This window comes from Camelus dromedarius, chromosome 9 (assembly GCF_036321535.1).
Source record: "Camelus dromedarius isolate mCamDro1 chromosome 9, mCamDro1.pat, whole genome shotgun sequence".
NCBI lineage: Eukaryota > Metazoa > Chordata > Mammalia > Artiodactyla > Camelidae > Camelus > Camelus dromedarius.
In genome coordinates this window covers 77,879,908-77,897,408 of record NC_087444.1, presented here as the reverse complement: position 1 = coordinate 77,897,408, position 17,501 = coordinate 77,879,908, and the positions used below count along the sequence as shown (strand labels likewise).

General features: G+C 55.8%; 1 protein-coding gene across 4 annotated transcripts; it reads left to right on the top strand.

Moving 5' to 3' along the window:
* The first annotated feature begins 107 nt into the window (after window positions 1-107).
* Window positions 108-15,513, top strand: SHISA7 (shisa family member 7). Of its 4 annotated transcripts, none has more exons than XM_064489779.1 (6): window positions 108-356; window positions 7,136-7,854; window positions 9,365-9,519; window positions 11,018-11,083; window positions 11,524-11,673; window positions 12,890-15,513. In XM_064489779.1, the coding sequence occupies exons 2-6, from the start codon at window positions 7,169-7,171 to the stop codon at window positions 13,531-13,533; spliced, it is 1,701 nt and encodes a 566-aa protein (XP_064345849.1). In that variant the 5' UTR covers window positions 108-356; window positions 7,136-7,168; the 3' UTR covers window positions 13,534-15,513. The 4 variants fall into 4 exon arrangements, with proteins under 4 accessions (XP_064345849.1, XP_064345846.1, XP_064345847.1 ...); XM_064489776.1 differs by having other exon boundaries at window positions 7,118-7,854; XM_064489777.1 differs by lacking the exon at window positions 108-356 and adding an exon at window positions 1,103-1,191 and having other exon boundaries at window positions 7,118-7,854.
* Window positions 15,514-17,501: the final 1,988 nt, after the last annotated feature.

Below are 17,501 nucleotides of genomic sequence, written 5' to 3'. Positions count from 1 at the left end.
GACTGAACCATTTTTGGGCTTGGGGGGTATCCTGGGGGCGACCTGGGGCTGCAGGCGTGGGGAAGAGGGGACCCCAGCAGGTGGAGGGGGAGGTGCCTCTTCCCAGCTCCAAGCCGGTGCGAGGCAAAGGCAGCAAGGGCCGGTGACTGTCACGTCTGCACCGAAGCCGGCACACATCTGCACGGAAAAGAACTGCCGGCCTGGGGTCGCCCAACACTGCCGGCCGCCCCCCTATCAGCGCGCGCGCACGCCCAGCCGGGTTGGCTCGCAGACACGCGCTCGCTCTGCCTCCCCCGGCCGTCCCCCGACGCCGCCGCCACCCCGACTCCCCCAGGGTCCCGCATCCGGAAAGTGAGGTGAGCGTGACCGCACCCGGTGCGGAGGGGGAAACTGAGGCTCGAGGGACTTAGGGACGGGGAGGAAGGAAGAGACAAGCATGCGGATGAATGGACGAATGGATGGGAAGGAGAGACAGCTTCATCTGAGTGGTCCCTGCTTCCCTAAGACGCAGAAGCCCGGGGATCCACATGGGGGCTCCCAGAATTCTGCAGCCCCCTTGGAAATCTGGGAGTCGGGACTCTATGGACCCTCCTGTCAGAGCCTCTCAGCCCCTTCAGGATCTCAGTCCCCACACCGATCCGCAACGTTGGGGGCTGAGAAAGGCAATCTCTGATTCCCTCAGGGACCCAGGCGTCAGAGCTCGCAGCCAGACTGCCACCCATCAGAGAATCAGAGCACCCCACCCTGGATCCCATACCCCTCCCAGAAGGTCAGGTCACCGGACCTCGGCATGAGAGCTCCCAGCAACCCCCCGTCTCTCTGCAGGGACCTAGGAGTCCCAGCCTCACCCCTCCTCCAGGAGCCCCTGGGAGCGGGCATCGGGGCCCCCGGCCCCCGCCTTCCGGATCCAGGTGTCCCCCCTTCTCACCCCCCAGCCTGAAGCTTCGCGTCTCGGAGGCCGCGCTCGCGTCGCCATGGCAACAGGAGTCTATTTTGCGCTGAGAACACACAGCTCCCGCCGCAGCGCCCCCCCACCCCGCCCCTCCAACCTCAGCCTGAGTGAGAGTGGGGGGGCCCAGGGAGGGAGACTGGGGTTCCGGGGTCGGGGGAGACACACTCAGAGGGACAGAGATCTGTAGACAGCAAACCTGGCAAAGAGACACACAGCGATGGAGACATGGAGTCAAAGAGGTAGAGAGAGATGGGGATATGGAGACAGGGTGCAGACACAGATGTAGAGAAAGAGACTGAAGGGGCAGAGGGAAGGAGGGAATGTTGGCACAGAAAACTGAGACTCAGAAAAGGGGAGAGCGATAGACAGAGACGTCGGGCAGCGACTCAAAGACGCAGAGATGCGATGAGACACGTAGAGAGAGAGAGGCAGAGACCGTGACCCGGGCACCTCGTGTTAGAGGTGAGAGGCCCGCAGGCGGGCCGAGGGAGGGGCGGCGAGAGGTGGGGTCCCGGAAGAAAGGAAGGACTGGGAGGCGCAGAGACTCGCAGAGACAGAGACACAAGAGACAGGAAGGCCTAGGGACTTGGTGGGGGGTCGGGCCGCGGGGAGTACGTGGGGAGGGTCCACATCTCCCGTTCAGTCCCCGCCTCCCGGGTGGCAAGTTGGGGGCGGCGCAGGATCCCTCCACCCAGCCTCCCCCAGCCCGGAACTGGGATCGCCGCCCCCCACTTGGACACCTCCCCTTCTCCCTCAGCTTTCCCCCACCTGATGGGTCCGCCTCCTCTTAAACCCAAATCACGCCTCCTATTGCCCGCTTTCCACAGCCCTACCCCAAACCCACTCTCAACCCTGGATATATTCCTAGAAGACCCTCCCTTTGTACTCGGACCCCGTGCATCGTGGCCTCTCCCTCTCTACCTAGACACCCGTGCACCATCAGCCGCCACCCCGCCGCCACCTGCGGACCCCTCTCCAGCCCCTAGATGCTTGAGATCTGGGCTTCTGACTCGGTCTCCTCCCCTCTGCGGGTCTCTGCCTTCCCTCTTTGGTTCTCTCTTTCGCTCCCTCTCTCTCTCCTTCCAACTCTGAACTCCAGTTCTCTGGGTCTTTGACCCTCCTCTCAGTATTTGTCTCCCTCAATGCTCCCCGACTGCTCTCGCACTGGGTCTCTGCCCTCCCAGGTCTCTGTGCTCTTTTCTTTGGGTATCTGTACACCCCCCTTCTCTCCATCTCTGTCCCTCTCTCCCTGGGTCTCCATCCCTCTCTCCCTGAGTCTCTCTGGATTTCTGTCCCTCTCTCTCTGGGTCTCTGTCCCCCTCCTTCTGGATCTCTGTCCCCCTCCTTCTGGGTCTCTGTCCCCCTCCCCCTGAGTCTCTGTCCCGCTCTTTCTGGGTCTCTGTTCCCTCTCTCCTTGGGTCTCTGTCTGTCTCCTTCTGGGTCTCTGTCCCTCTCCCTGGGTCTCTGTTCCTCTCTCTCTGGGTCTCTGTCCCCCTCTCCCTGGGTCTCTGTCCCTCTCCCTGGGTCTCTATCCCCTTCTCTCTGGCCTGAGTCTCCCTTCCTCCTGGGTCCTGCTGTATCTCTCATTCTTTGCTCCCAGGCATCTCAGAAGGCAGCCCTCAGCCCCACCCCTACCCCCCGCTGGCAGGGTCCAGAGGAGGGTCAGGGATAGGGGTAGAGGTGGGGCACAGTGCTGCTCAGGGGAGCAGGTGGGTAAGGGGGTTCTCCAGGAGCTCAGGGACCCAGCGGGGCCTAACCTGGGACCCCTCCTCACACTGGTTCCCCTGATCTCTGTACCCACATCTGTATCTTTCAGGTTCTGGGCTGGGCTGGGTGCAGAGCCAGACCTCTGGCCCTGAGCAGCTGGGTGTGCATGGTGCGGGAGGGAGGAGATTGGGGTTGGGAGGCCATTTCTCTCCAGCCATGGAGGAGGACAATGCCTTTGGATGTGTGAGATCGGGGTTGGGGAAGGGTAGGGGTGGAGTGGGGGCGGGGCTATCTGGGCGTGTCTTGTGGAGGGTCACATGCCTACTTCCAGACTCAACAAAGCTCAGTTCCCACTGGTGTGTGTGCCCATGGTTGCATGAGGTGGGTTGTGATGTGTGCCATGGCGTGTCCATGTGCAGCCAGCTGGGGTAGGCCCCTGGCCATGTTCTGGAGTTGTGTGTGGTCCTGGTGTGTCAGGATGTCTAAGATTGTATCTGGGTCTTGTGTACTGTGGGTGGGAATGCCCAAAAAGGCATGATTGTGTGTCAACATGGAGCTCTGTGCATGTCCATGTATGTGGGGAGGAGGCTCAGGTGTGCCACCAGGATGATATTGGGTGTCATTGTGTGTTGTGTCTGGGACACTGTGTGGATGTCCTGTGTTCTGGGTCACTGTGTATACAAGCTCTGTTGTGTGTCTGTGCAGAGTTTTGTGTGAGATAAAGGAAGAACTGATCCCCTGTATCCTTGTGTCTGGATCAGCAACTATGTCAAGAGGTATGGGGCAGGGGCAGGAGGCTATGGGATCCCCAATGGTAGAGGAGCCATGTGTGTGTGTGTGTGTGTGTGTGTGTGTGTGCTGCGTCTGGGTGTGTTGCTGGGTCTGAGGGGATGTATACCACTTCTCCACCTGCTTCACTCCCCGGAGTTGTCAATGGCCTGGAGCTGTGTCTCCCTGGGCATGCACATTTGTGTGCAGTTGGAAGAGATATTGGGACTCTGTTGGCCAAGGGAGAAATTGTGCTGTGCTGAAGGCTTGGCACAGCATGGGAACTGAGCAGACAAACTGCTAGCCCCTGTGGGGCAGACGACACAAAGGCTCTCCTGGCCCAAGGCAGCTCCCCAGCATCTATGATTTAGCAGGCAGACGGTACCCTTGTGTATGTTTCAAAAGGGTGCCCCTTCCTGCAGATGGATGCAGCCCCACCAGCATGCCTTAGGAAGGAGAGCCCAGCTGAATTCCAGCCTCTTAGCCAGACCCCTTTGTGCAGTGCACAACCTGCCCAACCATATGTAGCAGCCCTCAATGAATGAAAGAATCCATATCACCACGTGCATGTGTCACTCTGGGAAGAGGTGTGTCCATGTGCTTGTCAGCTCATGTTTCTCTGTGTGGGATAAAGGCACCCATGTCTATGAGTGGTGCCCTGAAGCCTGAGTTCAGAGCCCAGCTCTATTGCACTGAGGGGCTCAGACAAATAATGGGACCTCTTGGAACCTTAGCATCCTCATCTGAAGTGTGTGTGTGTGTGTGGAAGAGAGAGAAGATCAACCTCTCACACTTCTTTCAACATTCATCCATGCAACAAACACTTACAGAGCACGTACTATTTTTGTCTAAAAATCTCTGATTTGTGGAGTTTACAGTCTAGTGGGGAAGACATGTAATGTGGCCAGTTGAGATGGGAGCTGTGAAAAAGTGGGAAGTGTCTGGGGGGCCATTTAGACAGGGCAGGGGAGGCTCGTGGAGATGACACGTGAGGGACATCTGAGGAAGGGAAGGGCATAGCCAGACCAGCATCTGCAGGAGGGGGTCCCAGGCAAAGGGGGCAGCAAATGCAAAGGCTGGAAGCTGGAAGCCTCTTGGGCACAGGGCCTAGGAGGGCACGAAGGAACAAGAAGTTGGGAGAAGGGTCTGGGTTTCATTCTCATGTGACAGGAAGCCAGTGGGTGGTCTGAACAGGGGAGTAGTGACATCAACTGACATATGTAAGTGGTGTTTTGAAATCTCTGGTAAAATACACATAACATAAAATTTACCACTTTAACCATTTTAAGTGTCCAGTTCAATGGCATGTAATAAATTCATAATGTTGTGTAACTACCACCACTATCTAATTCCAGAGCATTTTTCACCCTAAAAGGAAGCCTTGAACCCATTCAGCAGTCACTCCCCACTCCTCCCTCCAACCCCCAGCTCCAGACAAACACTTACTGGCTTTGTCTGCATGGATTTGACTGTTGTGGACATTTCATATAAATGGAATCATACACTATGTGACCTTTTGTGTCTGGCTTTTCTTAATGTTTCTGAGGTTCTTCGTGATGTAGAATGTATCTGTGCTTCATTCTTTTTCGTGGCTGAATATTATTCCGTTGTATGGATAGACCACATTTTGTTGACCTATTCTTCAACAAATGGACATTTGGGTGGTCTCCACTTTGGGGCTGTTATAAGTCGTGCTGCTATGAACATTCATGTTTTTGTGTGAACATGTTTTCAATTCTTTGGGAAAGATACTTAGGAGTGGAATTGCTAGGTCATGTGGTAACTCTACGTTTAACTTTTAAGGAACTGCCAAACTGCTTTGCAGAGTGTGGGCCAAGCCACTTCCAAAATGCTCTTTTGACACCAACTGGAGGCATCCAGTAGGTGATCTTGTGGGGAGTTCAGAGGAGGGGCCAGGGCAGAGCTAAAAAGGAAATTTGAGGCCCCATGTGGAAGAGGGTAGAGGCGGATTGAGGCTTGGGAGCCCCAGCTCCCCATAACTCTCCCCCCATCACAACCCCCAGCAGTTTTGTTGATAACGGTGTGGTGCCTAGCTACACATGCACTCGGCGGAAAGGAACAAAGGATAAAAATAATAACGAACAACATTTGTTAAACTAGTTCCACCCACCCACCCTCTCTCACACCCCCCATACTGCTTTCATTCCTTCATGACTCCCTTCATAATTTCTTAATGTTTCGTCAGAATAGTTTTCAACATGCATCCCATTGATTTGTGTACTGGCTGTCTCCCCTCTCTGGAACACAAACCCCATAAAGACAGGCGGAGCCCTGTGGTTCATCCACCGCTGCATCCCCAGCCTCAGTAAACAGGGCTGAAGGAAGCCCGCCTACTGGGCTGTTGCCTAGAAACAGCTGGGCAGACCTGTCCCATGTGGCTCCTCCTCATCCTGTGTCACCCTCCTTTCATAGAAGTATAGCAGCTGCGCTGGACCAGGCACTGTCCTAAACTTTCCACACATGTTAACTCAGTTCATCCTTCTGTCCACCCACTGATAGCCATCCTTATCCCCATCGATGGGGGAAACTGAGGCACATGGGGACTTAGGTAAGAGCCTGTCCAGTGTCAGGCACCTGGCACGTGGTGGAGATTGTAGACAAACCACTGCTACCCTGACTCTCCAGCTGTGCAAGGAGACACTTCAGATCTGACACTCTAAGAGGGCAAGTGTGTGTGTCCGTGTGTGGACGTGGTGGTGAGGGGGCTGAGGCTCGAGATCCCTTGATTACCAGACCTAAACAAAGGAGAGAAATGAGCACTGGAGGAAACTGAGGACCAGATGGGTCTAAGCCAGCAGTTCTAACCCGGGGCAACTGCGGCTCCCAGGGGGATATCTGGCAATTCCTGGAGGCATCTTATGTTATCGCAATGCGGGAGAATGAGGAAGCTCCCGGCATGGAAGATGCTGAGAAACATCCCGCAGTGCACAGGATGAGCCCCCACAACTAAGTACATTCTGTCTCCAAACGTCAGTAGTGCCCAGGTTGAGAAACCCTGCACTGCCTCTTCACCCCTCCTGGGCTATAAACTCAGACTCTCAACTCCAATCTCTTTTTCTCCTTCTCTCCTCCCCCCACCCACTCTTCTTTCTCTCTCTTCCTCATCTCCTGACTCCTCCCACCTCGCCCTCCCCACGTGTCTCCCTTCATTCCCTCCCCCCACCCACTGGCCCATCCCAACCTCCTCCCCACTCTGCCCACCTCTCACTCTCTGCATCTCTGCCCTCGCTCACTCGCATCTCACCCCTTACCCTCCCCTCTACCCTCTCTCCCTCACCTGCCTCCGTGGTTTCTTCTCCCTCCACCACATCTTTCCGCTGGTTTTTGGTCCACCTCTTACTTCTTGGCATCCCTGACGTCACTGACGACTTTCCCACGCTTCCCTCTCCCATTCATCACTTGCTTTGACTCTTTCTCCGTCCTTCCATTATCATTTCTATTCTCCTTCTGCGGTGTCTGCGTACATTTCTGTTGCTCCCCACCACCGTACACTGCCGCTGGGACCACCAACTTTGGGCCCATGCATTTCCCCTCCCTCCATCCTTTCTGTCTTCTGGTTCGCGTTTCTCCATCCTTCTACCTTCCTTTGGCCCTCCTTCCTCATCCTTCCCACCGCCCACCTCCACATTTCTCCGTCTCTGTCCATCTTTCTCCTGCCCACCGTTCCAGCCTCCGTTCTCCCTCCAGCCTGGCGGCCTGGTCCGACCTCCTGCGCGTCCCATGCCAGCCCTCCTGCTCCTCGGGACCCTCCTGCTCCTGGCCTCCACTACCGGCCAGGCGGGGGCACTCCCGTCCAACGCCACGAGCGCCGAGCCCCCGGGTCCGCTGCCCGCCCTGCTGGCGCACCTGCGGCGCCTGACCGGGGCGCTGACTGGCGGCGGGGGCGCAGCGGGCCCAGGCGCCAATGGCACCGGCACCAGGACCAGCACCCAGAGTGGGCCGGGCGCGGCGGCACGGGCGCCCCCTCCTGCCGAGCTCTGCCACGGCTACTACGATGTCATGGGCCAGTACGACGCCACCTTCAACTGCAGCACTGGTTCCTACCGTTTCTGTTGCGGCACCTGCCACTACCGCTTCTGCTGCGAGCACCGCCACATGCGCTTGGCTCAGGCCTCCTGCTCCAACTATGACACTCCGCGCTGGGCCACCACGCCACCGCCGCTGGCCGGGGGCGCCGGGGGCGCTGGGGGTGCGGGCGGGGGTCCCGGGCCCGGCCAAGCCGGATGGCTGGAAGGGGGCCGGGCGGGGGGCGCCGGGGTGCGTGGGGGCGAGGGCCCCGGGGGCAGCACGGCCTACGTAGTGTGCGGGGTCATCAGCTTCGCCCTGGCCGTGGGCGTCGGCGCCAAAGTGGCATTCAGCAAGGCGTCCCGTGCGCCCAGGGCGCACCGGGAAATCAACGTGCCCAGGTGTGTGTGCTCTGGGGCCCGAGGGTGAGGAGTCTGGGGACGGGCCCTGGGCAACGGGAGGCGGAGCCATTGGGGAGTGCTGGGCAATGTTGCGGGCGTGGCTGGAGACGGAGGAGGCAGCCACCAGGAGCGCAGAAGTGAACGCTTTAGAGAGATGGGCGGGGCCTGAGAATGCATGTAACTGAAGTGGCAGGCTACAGAGTGACGGGGTAGGCTCAGGCCTTCATTCATTCAACAAATATTTCCTGAGCACTTTCTGTGGGCCAGGAGCTGAGGATATAGTAGTGAACAAAACAAAGTCCCTGCACTAATGGATAAACCTGGTTTCCAATCCCAGGTCTGCTGCCTGCAGGCTGTGTGACCCTGGGAAAGTTGCTTAACCTCTCTGTGCCTCAGTTTCCTTACCTACAAGATGGGGCTAATAATTGTTCTCCACTCATTCGGATTGTAATGAAGATTAACTGGGTTGATTCATGTGGCGTCCTGGATGGTAAGCCCGCAACAAATGTTGGCTACTGTTATCAAGACAGTAAGCAAGCAAACACATATGCAATATACTTTAGATACTGATGACTGCTGCGAAGAAAGCAAAGCAGCATAACAAGCTGTGAGTGGGAGAGAAGGTGTTGTTTTACACGGAGCACTCAGGAAAGGCCTCTCTGAGCAGAGACTTGAAGGGAAAGGCAGAATCAAGTAGATGTCTGTGGGAAGGGCATTCCAGACAGAGGAAACTGCAAGTGCAAAGGCCCTGAGGTGGAGTGTCTGCAGGACGCAAAGAGGTCCGTACAGCTGGAGTGCAGTGGGCCAGAGCTGAGAAGGAGAAGTAGTGCAGTGGGCGAGAAGCAGGCAGAAGCCAGCTTTATTCTAACTGTGATGAGGGAGCCACTGGAGTGCCTGAGCTCCGTGTGTCACCATCTGATTCCTGGGCTGTGCGTGTGAAACTAGTGGGCAAGAGACAAGGGCAGAAATCGGGAGGCCAGTGAGGAGACTGTAGCACTGATGGTAAGAGATGGTGCTGGTAGCAGTAGAGGTGTTGAGAAGTAGTCCAAGTTGGGATAGATTTTGGAGGTTGAATCCACAGGATTGCTGAGGGCTGTGGAGGGAAAAAAAAAAAAAAAAAGAGGAGTCAAGAGTGAGTCTAAGGTTTGGGGTCCACATAGCACCCTTTATTGCCATGGGGAAGCCAGCAAAAAGAAGAGGACTGAGGTTCCAGGCTCAGGGTGGGACAGAGCCACAGGGAGGACGATGTGGGAGGGACCACAGAAGGGGAAGTCCAAATGAACTAGGGAAGGGGCGCTTCAAGCCGGAAGTGTGGCCGGAGGGACCTTGTGGCAGTGGGGCAGTGCTCAGATTGACATTAGCAAAGAGCTTGGCCAAAGGTGAGAAGCAGAGCTGAGCGAACAGACACCCCGAAAGGTGAGAACAGGGAGGGGAAAAAGGCCTGCCCTCGCCCTCTCCCCACCCCCACCGCCAGCACTCAGGCCATTGACCATTCCTCTGCCGCTTCTAGGGCTCTGGTGGACATTCTGAGGCATCAGTCGGGGCCTGGTACCCGCCCGGACCGGGCACGAAGCAGCTCCCTAACCCCGGGGGTCGGGGGTCCCGACAGCATGCCTCCGAGGACGCCCAAGAACATCTACAACACAGTGAAGCCCTCCAATCTCGGTGAGCAGGAAGTGGGACTGCGGCTGCAGCCTCTGCCTCTGCCCTCGCCCCTTGTCCCTGTGGCTCCGCCCACCACGGATGGCCCCGCCTTTCATTGCCCAGGCCCCACCCCTAGCCTCAGCCTGCTGCCCCTGCCTTCCCTGAACCGTTGTGGCCGAGACCTCTTCCAGGTAATACACCGGACTCTGCAGTGGGCCAGACCTCCCCGCTGCCCTCCAGTGGACCCCCTGGGTGGGCCCCATGGGCACCACGGTGATTTAGATTTGGACATTCTCAGCCCCTGCACTTGAGAAATTCATGTCAGAACACCCAACAGCCAATGACACATAAGGACACATTTAGTAATTTAATGAGAATTTATTGGGCGCCAGACGCCTGGACTCAAATCTTGACTCTACCACTGTGATCTGGGGCAAGTGACTTCACTTCTCTGGGCCTCAGTTTCCTCATCCATAAAATGAGAATCATAACAGTATTCATTTCATATTATGGTTATTCTTATAGCTTATGATGGAGAAGTGGAGAAGTCCAGGTAGCTGAAAGGGTGAAAAGGATCTCATCTGGTGTGAGGGGGAGGCGGCTCCCAAAGAAAGTGATGCTGGAGCAGTGGCTGGGAAGGTGAGGGAAGTTTCTTGGGCAGGAGGAGCTTTTAGTGGCTGGAGCACAGCTTGTGAAGTGGCCAGAGAGCTGAGGCAGAGGAGAGGGTGGGCAGATACCTCAGGAAGTCCCATGAGTTCCAGGCTGAGCTGAAGAGCTCTGCCTTTGTCCTGAGGGCAATGGGGAGCCATGGAGAAGTTTAGAGCAGGGGAGTAGCCAAGTCAGAAGAGGTTGGAAGAACTATTTCACTGGAACCCCTGTGAAGGGGGAGAGGTGAGCAGAAGAAGGCTCAGGAAGAGGCTGAGATGATGATGCAGGCAGTAAATACAGGGCCTGATCTGCAGTCAGGAATGGAGGGGAGGAGATGGGTTTGAACAGTAGTGATAAGGAAGACACCTGACCTGGATCTTGAGGGATGAGTAGTTCTTCAGGGAAAGAAGGGATTCAAAGGAGAGAGAACAGCATAACAGCATGTGCAAAGGCCCGGTGGCATAACTGAGATTGACTCATTTGGGTATCAGAGAGAAGCATGGCTTGAGGGGAGGGATGGGAGATGAGGCTGCAGATGTCAGCTGGAGCCAAATCACACAGGCCTCAAACACCATCCCCACTTTAAACTGTGTCTCTTGGGAAGAGTTCGAGCAGCTAAGGGGCAGGAGTAGGTATACATGTCAGGAGTACCAGAGTGCAGCTGACCTTGGAGGTGGGCTGGCCAGGTGGCCCGAAGGCTGGTCTGATGATGCAGGAGGGAGAAGCAAGTCAGGGCAAAGAATCAGGAGGCAGGAGGGGCTAGAGTTGCAGACCAAGTTGAAATGAGTGGGGATCCTTCCAAAAGACCAGGACAGCAGTGCCAGCTGGGAGCAGACAATGCAGTGATCCACTTCCTCTCTTATCCCCACAGATAATCTGCACCACAACTACCTGCACCTCAACGTCAACAGCCCCCAACACCATGCTGCCACGTTGGGTATGGACCAGGGCAGGGCTGCAGGGAGGGCAGGACTCCTTCTCTTCCCACCCTTATATTGAGCTGGAGTCAGGTGCCCGGGATAGAGCAGGGGTGAGACTCTGTGAGCCAGTCCTCACAGTCTAGCCAGGTAACCGAGTGAGGCTCAGTTTCCTCACGTGTCTGCCAGAAGTAGTCATCTCTCTCCTACCCAGAGTGCACCCCTCCTAGCCTGGGGCTGGGTGTACAGTAGGTGCTGAGCCCCTCCTCCTCCTCTTCCCAGCAAAGAGCCCCTAAGTGGGTAGGGGGAGTGAGCAGAGGGAGCTTGGACTGCTGGAGCTTTGAGGGGTTGGAGTCTAAGATTTCTAACATCCTAAAGGGACTGAGGGCAAGAACTGCTGGGTCTGACAGAGGAGGGACTGGACTGACACCCACCCCCCCGCCCTGTCCTTCTGCCCTAGACTGGAGGGCCATTCCACCGCCCAGCCCCTCCTTGCACTACTCCACGCTGTCCTGCTCTCGGTCATTCCACAACCTCTCACATCTGCCCCCATCCTACGAGGCCGCAGTGAAATCTGAACTCAACCGCTACTCCTCCCTCAAGAGGCTGGGTGAGTCCATGGAAGGGAAGCTGAGTGGGGGATGGGGTCGGGTCAGGGCCTCGGTTCAGGACCGTGGACAGTGGCCCATGGCCTTTTAAAGATTTAGCTCTGCCCTTAGTTTTTTTCTCCAAGTTTGCTCCAGAATTACCTGAGGTAACATTGTAGCAGAATTACTTGGGGTGCCTTTTTAAAATGCAAATTCATGGTGCTCCCCACAAGATCTATTGTATTCATCAGAATTTGATTTGCAATTAATAGAAATATAACTTTTTTTTTTAAAAAAGGTAACAATGCTGGTTTGATAATGGAAAGTCTATGGGCCACAAGCTTCAGATGTGGCTGAATCCAGATGCTCAAAAGTGTCTCCAGAATTCCACATCTCTCAGCTCTCCTAAACAGTGGGCTGGTTTCATTTTCAGACAGACCCTCCCCTTGTGATGGCAATGATGGCCCTGAGAATTTTCAGGCTCCCATTCTACCAGGAGAGGAGTCTTCCAATGATTCCAGCAAAAATCCCAGGCCTGGATACCAAAAATGGGTCACATGCTTGTCCCTGAACCAATCACTGAGACTCTGATTGGACATTTCTGGGTCAATGGCCCATCCCTGGTAGTGGAGTAGACTTCAAGCATTTAAAACTGAGATCCACAGTAAGAAATTATGTTTATATTATGGCGCATGACACACACATATACATATATATGCACATTTTTTAATTACAGGAAAGGTTTGAAACTTATTATCCTCTTATTATGGGACACTTTCTGATCATTTTCTACTGTTTCACTTTTCAAAATGGTGGTCACTCACCACTCACAAAATCGACTTCACAACCCTCGAATGGGTCAAATCTCCAGGTTTGAAAAATACTTGCTAGAGGATGAGAGGGAAAGAAAAGTAGTTCCTCAAAAGCAAGAGTTGGGTTCTACTCCCAAAGGAAGGGATATTTCCAGGCCAAAAAAAAAAAAAAGGAAGTCCAGCCCCATCTTCCATCCTAGCACTGCCAGCTGGGCCTCGGAATCTGCACTTTGGCTACCTAGCTGGCTTGAATGTTCTGATTGGTTAAACTTGTGCCTCTGCCCAGGCTAATGACCAGGAAGTTCCAGGTGATGTCTGGGGTCCTTGTGAGGGTGGGAGTCAGTGTTGGGGTGGGATGCCCTAGAGGAGGGGCAGGTTCTGGGCTGGCTGTGGGCCCACCTCTGTGGTTTCTTCCATTCTCCCCCAGCCGAGAAGGATCTGGATGAGGCCTACCTGAAGCGCCGGCACCTGGCGGAGATGCCCCGCGGGACGCTGCCCCTGCACACACTTCGGCGACCTGGCACAGGGGGCGGCTATCGAATGGATGGCTGGGGTGGCCCTGAGGAACTGGGCCTGGCACCTGCGCCCAACCCGCGGCGTGTCATGTCCCAGGAGCACCTGCTGGGTGACGGGGGCCGCTCGCGCTACGAGTTCACACTGCCGCGAGCGCGCCTCGTGTCCCAGGAGCACCTGCTTCTGTCCTCACCGGAGGCCCTGCGCCAGAGCCGCGAGCACCTCCTGTCACCCCCGCGCAGCCCCGCTCTGCCTCCGGAGCCCACCGCCCGTGCCAGCCTGGCCGCTTCCCACTCCAATCTGCTGCTGGGGCCCGGGGGGCCCCCCACCCCCCTGCACGGGCTGCCTCCACCACCTAGCCTGCACGCGCACCACCATCACGGCCTGCACGGCTCGCCGCAGCCCGCCTGGATGTCAGACACCGGCGGAGGCGGCGGCACGCTGGCCCGTAGGCCGCCCTTCCAGCGCCAGGGCACACTGGAGCAGCTGCAGTTCATCCCCGGCCATCACCTGCCCCAACACCTGCGCACTGCCAGCAAGAATGAGGTGACTGTCTGAGTGTCTGAGGCCGGGCCCGGGGCTTGGGGGCTGCAGCCTCCCGGGCCCCCATTCCAGCCTGCATCCCCCAGCACACTCCAGGGGCCTGGAGCCCAGATCAGAGGTGGTAGGGGGCTGCCTTCAAGGACACTGTTTGGATGAAATCGTCACCAGAGACAAAGCCTCTTTCTTGTATGTCATGGCAGACAAGATCCCTCTTTCTATATCACAGTATGAGGCAAGGCCTCCTTCCTATGATGTCATCACAGAGGAAGATGTCTGTGAGGTCATCACTATGGAAGATGTCTGTGTTTATCACAGGGACAAAAACTCCTTCCCATGAGGTCATCACAGAGGAACAGGCCCACACTTAACTAGAGGCTATGTCTATGTTCCATGATGTCATCACAAAGACTTCCTTCCTGTGATGTCATAAAAGAAATAATGCTTTGTCCTATGATGTCATCCCTAGATACAGAGAGTCCGTCTTATGATGTCACTGCATAGATAAGTTTCAATCTATGATGTCATCTCTGGCAACAGAAGTCCTCTTTTGACATCATCACCAGGAAAATATTTTCTTCCAAAGAAGATGCCTCTGTCTGTGATGTCATCACTACAGACAAAGCCACCTTCCTGGGACACATCCCAGGGGAAAAAGCCTGGCCAACTGTGTCCTCACTAGACATAAGGCCTCCTTTCTATGACATCATCACAGAGATTCTGCTTCCTTTTTGTGATGCCATTGCCAGAGAAGGTGCCTTGCCCTATGATGTCATGAGAGGGATTGCCTCTTCCATGATGTCATCACTGGAGATGACAGCCTGCTTTTGGGACATCTCCAGGATGAGGCCCCTTCTGCGATATCTCTGAGATGACTCTGCCTGCTCTGAGACATCACCAGGAGACCGCCACTGCTGCTGCCATGTCACAGAAAGGCAGGGGATGCCGAGGCCATGGCCATCCTGGGGGCACCAGAGAAAGTGCCCCAGCCTGAGATGTCATCTGAGGGATGTTATCACTGGGAAGGCTGCCCCATCTGGAGAGGTCTCTGCCAGAGATGACGGTCTGTCTCCGGGTTGCTGGTAGTGAGCCGCCACACCACTGGAGGCTCTGCCCCAGCGCTGTGATGTCATCCCCAGAGACACCGCCTGCTTTGGAAGGCCGTCACTTGTGATGGTATCGCCGGTCTCTGCCTTGTCCCTCCGTGACTTAGCTTGGTTGCTCCTTCTCCTGACCCCACGGACATGCCCTGCAGGAGCTCCACCAGACCTTCCCCTAAAGGGAATTTGGGCCACAGGTCCTACCCCTGTGTAGTGAGGTCACCTCCTGTGTGACTCCCGGAGGACAGCACTCCCAGACTGGCTTCTGCTCCCAATGAGGCCACTCTGGCCCACCAGGCTCCTGGAGTCCTCAGACTCATAGGTGGCCAAAAGGCTAGCGCCACTTCTCTCTGCCAAAACTACAGACACCATCGCCTCTGTAAACAAGTCCTGGCCTCCGGCTGCAGGGTGGGGGGAGGTTAGGATATGCCTGCTGCTGCTCTAGTTGATGACATCAGCAGCACCACAAGACTTCCACCACTCCTGATGGCACTGCACCTGGGGTCAAATGTCAACCATGCCTAATGATGACATCATTTCCCAGGATTCCCTATGACCTATAGTGTCTTCATCTCCCAGAATCCACCACAACTAGGGTATCATTCTCTTTCAGGATTTACCATAACTATAGTGTCACCTTCTCCCAAGATTCCCTATAGTCAATGGTGTCACCATCTTCCATGATTCTCCACAATTATGATGTCATCATGTCCCAGAATCCACCATGACCAATGATGTCATTCCAGAATCCACTATAGCTGATGGTAACATCTTCTACCAGGATCCACTAGGACTGATCATGCCAAAACTTCCTATAGTCCCCCATAACTGGTGTCATCAATCTTCCAGGATCCACTTCAACCATGTCTTCACACCCCAGGATCCACCATAACCCTGATATCATCATCTCCCAGGATCCACTTCAACAATGGCATCATCATCTCCCAAGATCCATGACACCCAATAGTGTCATCATCTCGCAGGATCCACCTCAACTATGACATCATCATCTCCCAGGATCCACTTCAACCATGGTGCCATCTACCAGGATCCACCACAACCATGACATCATCAACTCCCAGGATCCAGGACACCCAATGATAGTGTCATTTACCAGGATCCACTTCAGCCATGTATCACCATCTTCCAGTATCCATCATCTTGGGAGCCAAGCACTATGACAGCTGTATTTCAACTGTCTCCTGGGGTCACTTCCAGTTGTTCCCTTAAGGGGAACCAGCACAATACACATTATTCTCCCATTCCCTCAAAAACAGAGTGGGGAGGGCCACCTTCGATGACATCATCCTATTCTGGCCCTTCTTGATGATGTCACTGCCTTGTTCCCAACTTAGGCTGATGCCTGCATCAACCTCACCACAGACTTGGCCTTGGCCGGCCCCCCATCACCCCCTGGTGAGGGCACCTGGACCCCTCCTGATAACTCACTGCCCTTCACCCAACCATTTGGTCGGTGACAGGGTCAACACAGGGACCTCTTATCATCACCAGAGGGTAGCTTTCCAGTCCTCAGGTGATGTCACTGCCCCTTGCCTAATCCCTGTCACCTGGATCCCCACCCAGAGCAGCACTCCATTGGCTTGGGCCAAACTCTCCACAGAGACCCCTGTGGGCTGGGCCAATAGCTGCCGACCTCCCTGGGGCTTTCACGTGCTCTGCTGGCCTGGTCCTGGGGCAGGCACATCTGGAGGGCCATGGCCACTGCCAGTGCCATCTGTGGGGGCAGGGTGGTGCTCTGCATCATCCCAAGATGGCAAAGAAGCAGCGTTCTCTCCTTCATGTCCCTCTCACACACTAGGGAGCCTCTAGGGTTTCGGGGATTCCCCAATACCCAATGCACAATTTACCCCTAATTCTCCTTGTACATAGCCATGTGGGGGGCGGCCATTCCCCGACTCTTAAAGGGCTACATGCCCCCTCCCCGGCCCCCAGGGCAGGGTGCGGGGGCCTCTTCTCCCTCTTTTGGGCCGTCCCCCTCCGTCTCCTGTCTCCCCCCAAATACTGGCACCTCAGCTCATCTCTTTTCATCGGGCGCCTGGGATAGGTAACTGGCCTCTGTTCCCACCACACGGAGGAAACTGGGGTGTTACCCTGACTCTACCATGGCCCCAGTGCCAGTTTGCCAGTTTTTCACATCCACGCTTACAGCTGCTCCTGTGGGTTCCCCCAGTCCCTCCGAAGGCCTCACCTTGCCCAGTACCCCTATGGCAGACTGTGACTTCCCCCAAACGGAGCCAGCTGGGGTGCCTGCCCCTTCCCAGACCCCCTCCCCTCTGCGCACCACCCCCAAGGAGCACTCAGCTTTCTCCAGCCCCCACAACTGGGGGGGCTTGGGGCCTTTCAGCTTTTGTATGCCCCCCCCAACTTGCCCTTCAGCAGCCTGGATTCAGGTACCTCGCTCCCCCCCCCCCCGACTCATGACTCAGTCCTCACAGGCTGCCTGATCCTGGGGCATTGACCTCTTATCTCAAATAAGCCATAGTGGGGAGAGGTCCCAAGGGGGTGAGGAAGTGGGCATGTCCTGCCAGGTCCCCTTGATGCTTCCAGAGCTGGGACCTCACCATCTGAGTCTTCCCCTGCTGCCCGATAAACACAGACACAGGATCTTGCGTGCAAGCCCCACCCCCATTCTGGTGAGCGGGCAGTGGAGGGCGGTACAGAAAGGAGAAGATAAACAATTCTGGACCAAAAGACCTTCCACAGCTTTGCCTCCTTCCTTATCTCTCCCCCCAACACCAAATTCTTGCCCCAGTTCCTAGGTGAGAACAGCCGGCTGAGCTGCAACTTGGTATTTTTTTGAATAAACAGATGTTTTCCTGATCCCGTGTCTCAAGTTTTACTGTTGGGAAGGGATGGGTTTCCACC

Bases quoted from the DNA above. Each gene is read 5' to 3' on its own strand.
- SHISA7 (XM_064489779.1), top strand. From the start codon at position 7,169: ATGCCAGCCCTCCTGCTCCTCGGGACCCTCCTGCTCCTGGCCTCCACT. The intron at 9,520-11,017 runs GTGAGCAGGAAG...TTATCCCCACAG, and splicing joins AGTGAAGCCCTCCAATCTCG to ATAATCTGCACCACAACTAC. The intron at 11,084-11,523 runs GTATGGACCAGG...CTTCTGCCCTAG, and splicing joins ACACCATGCTGCCACGTTGG to ACTGGAGGGCCATTCCACCG.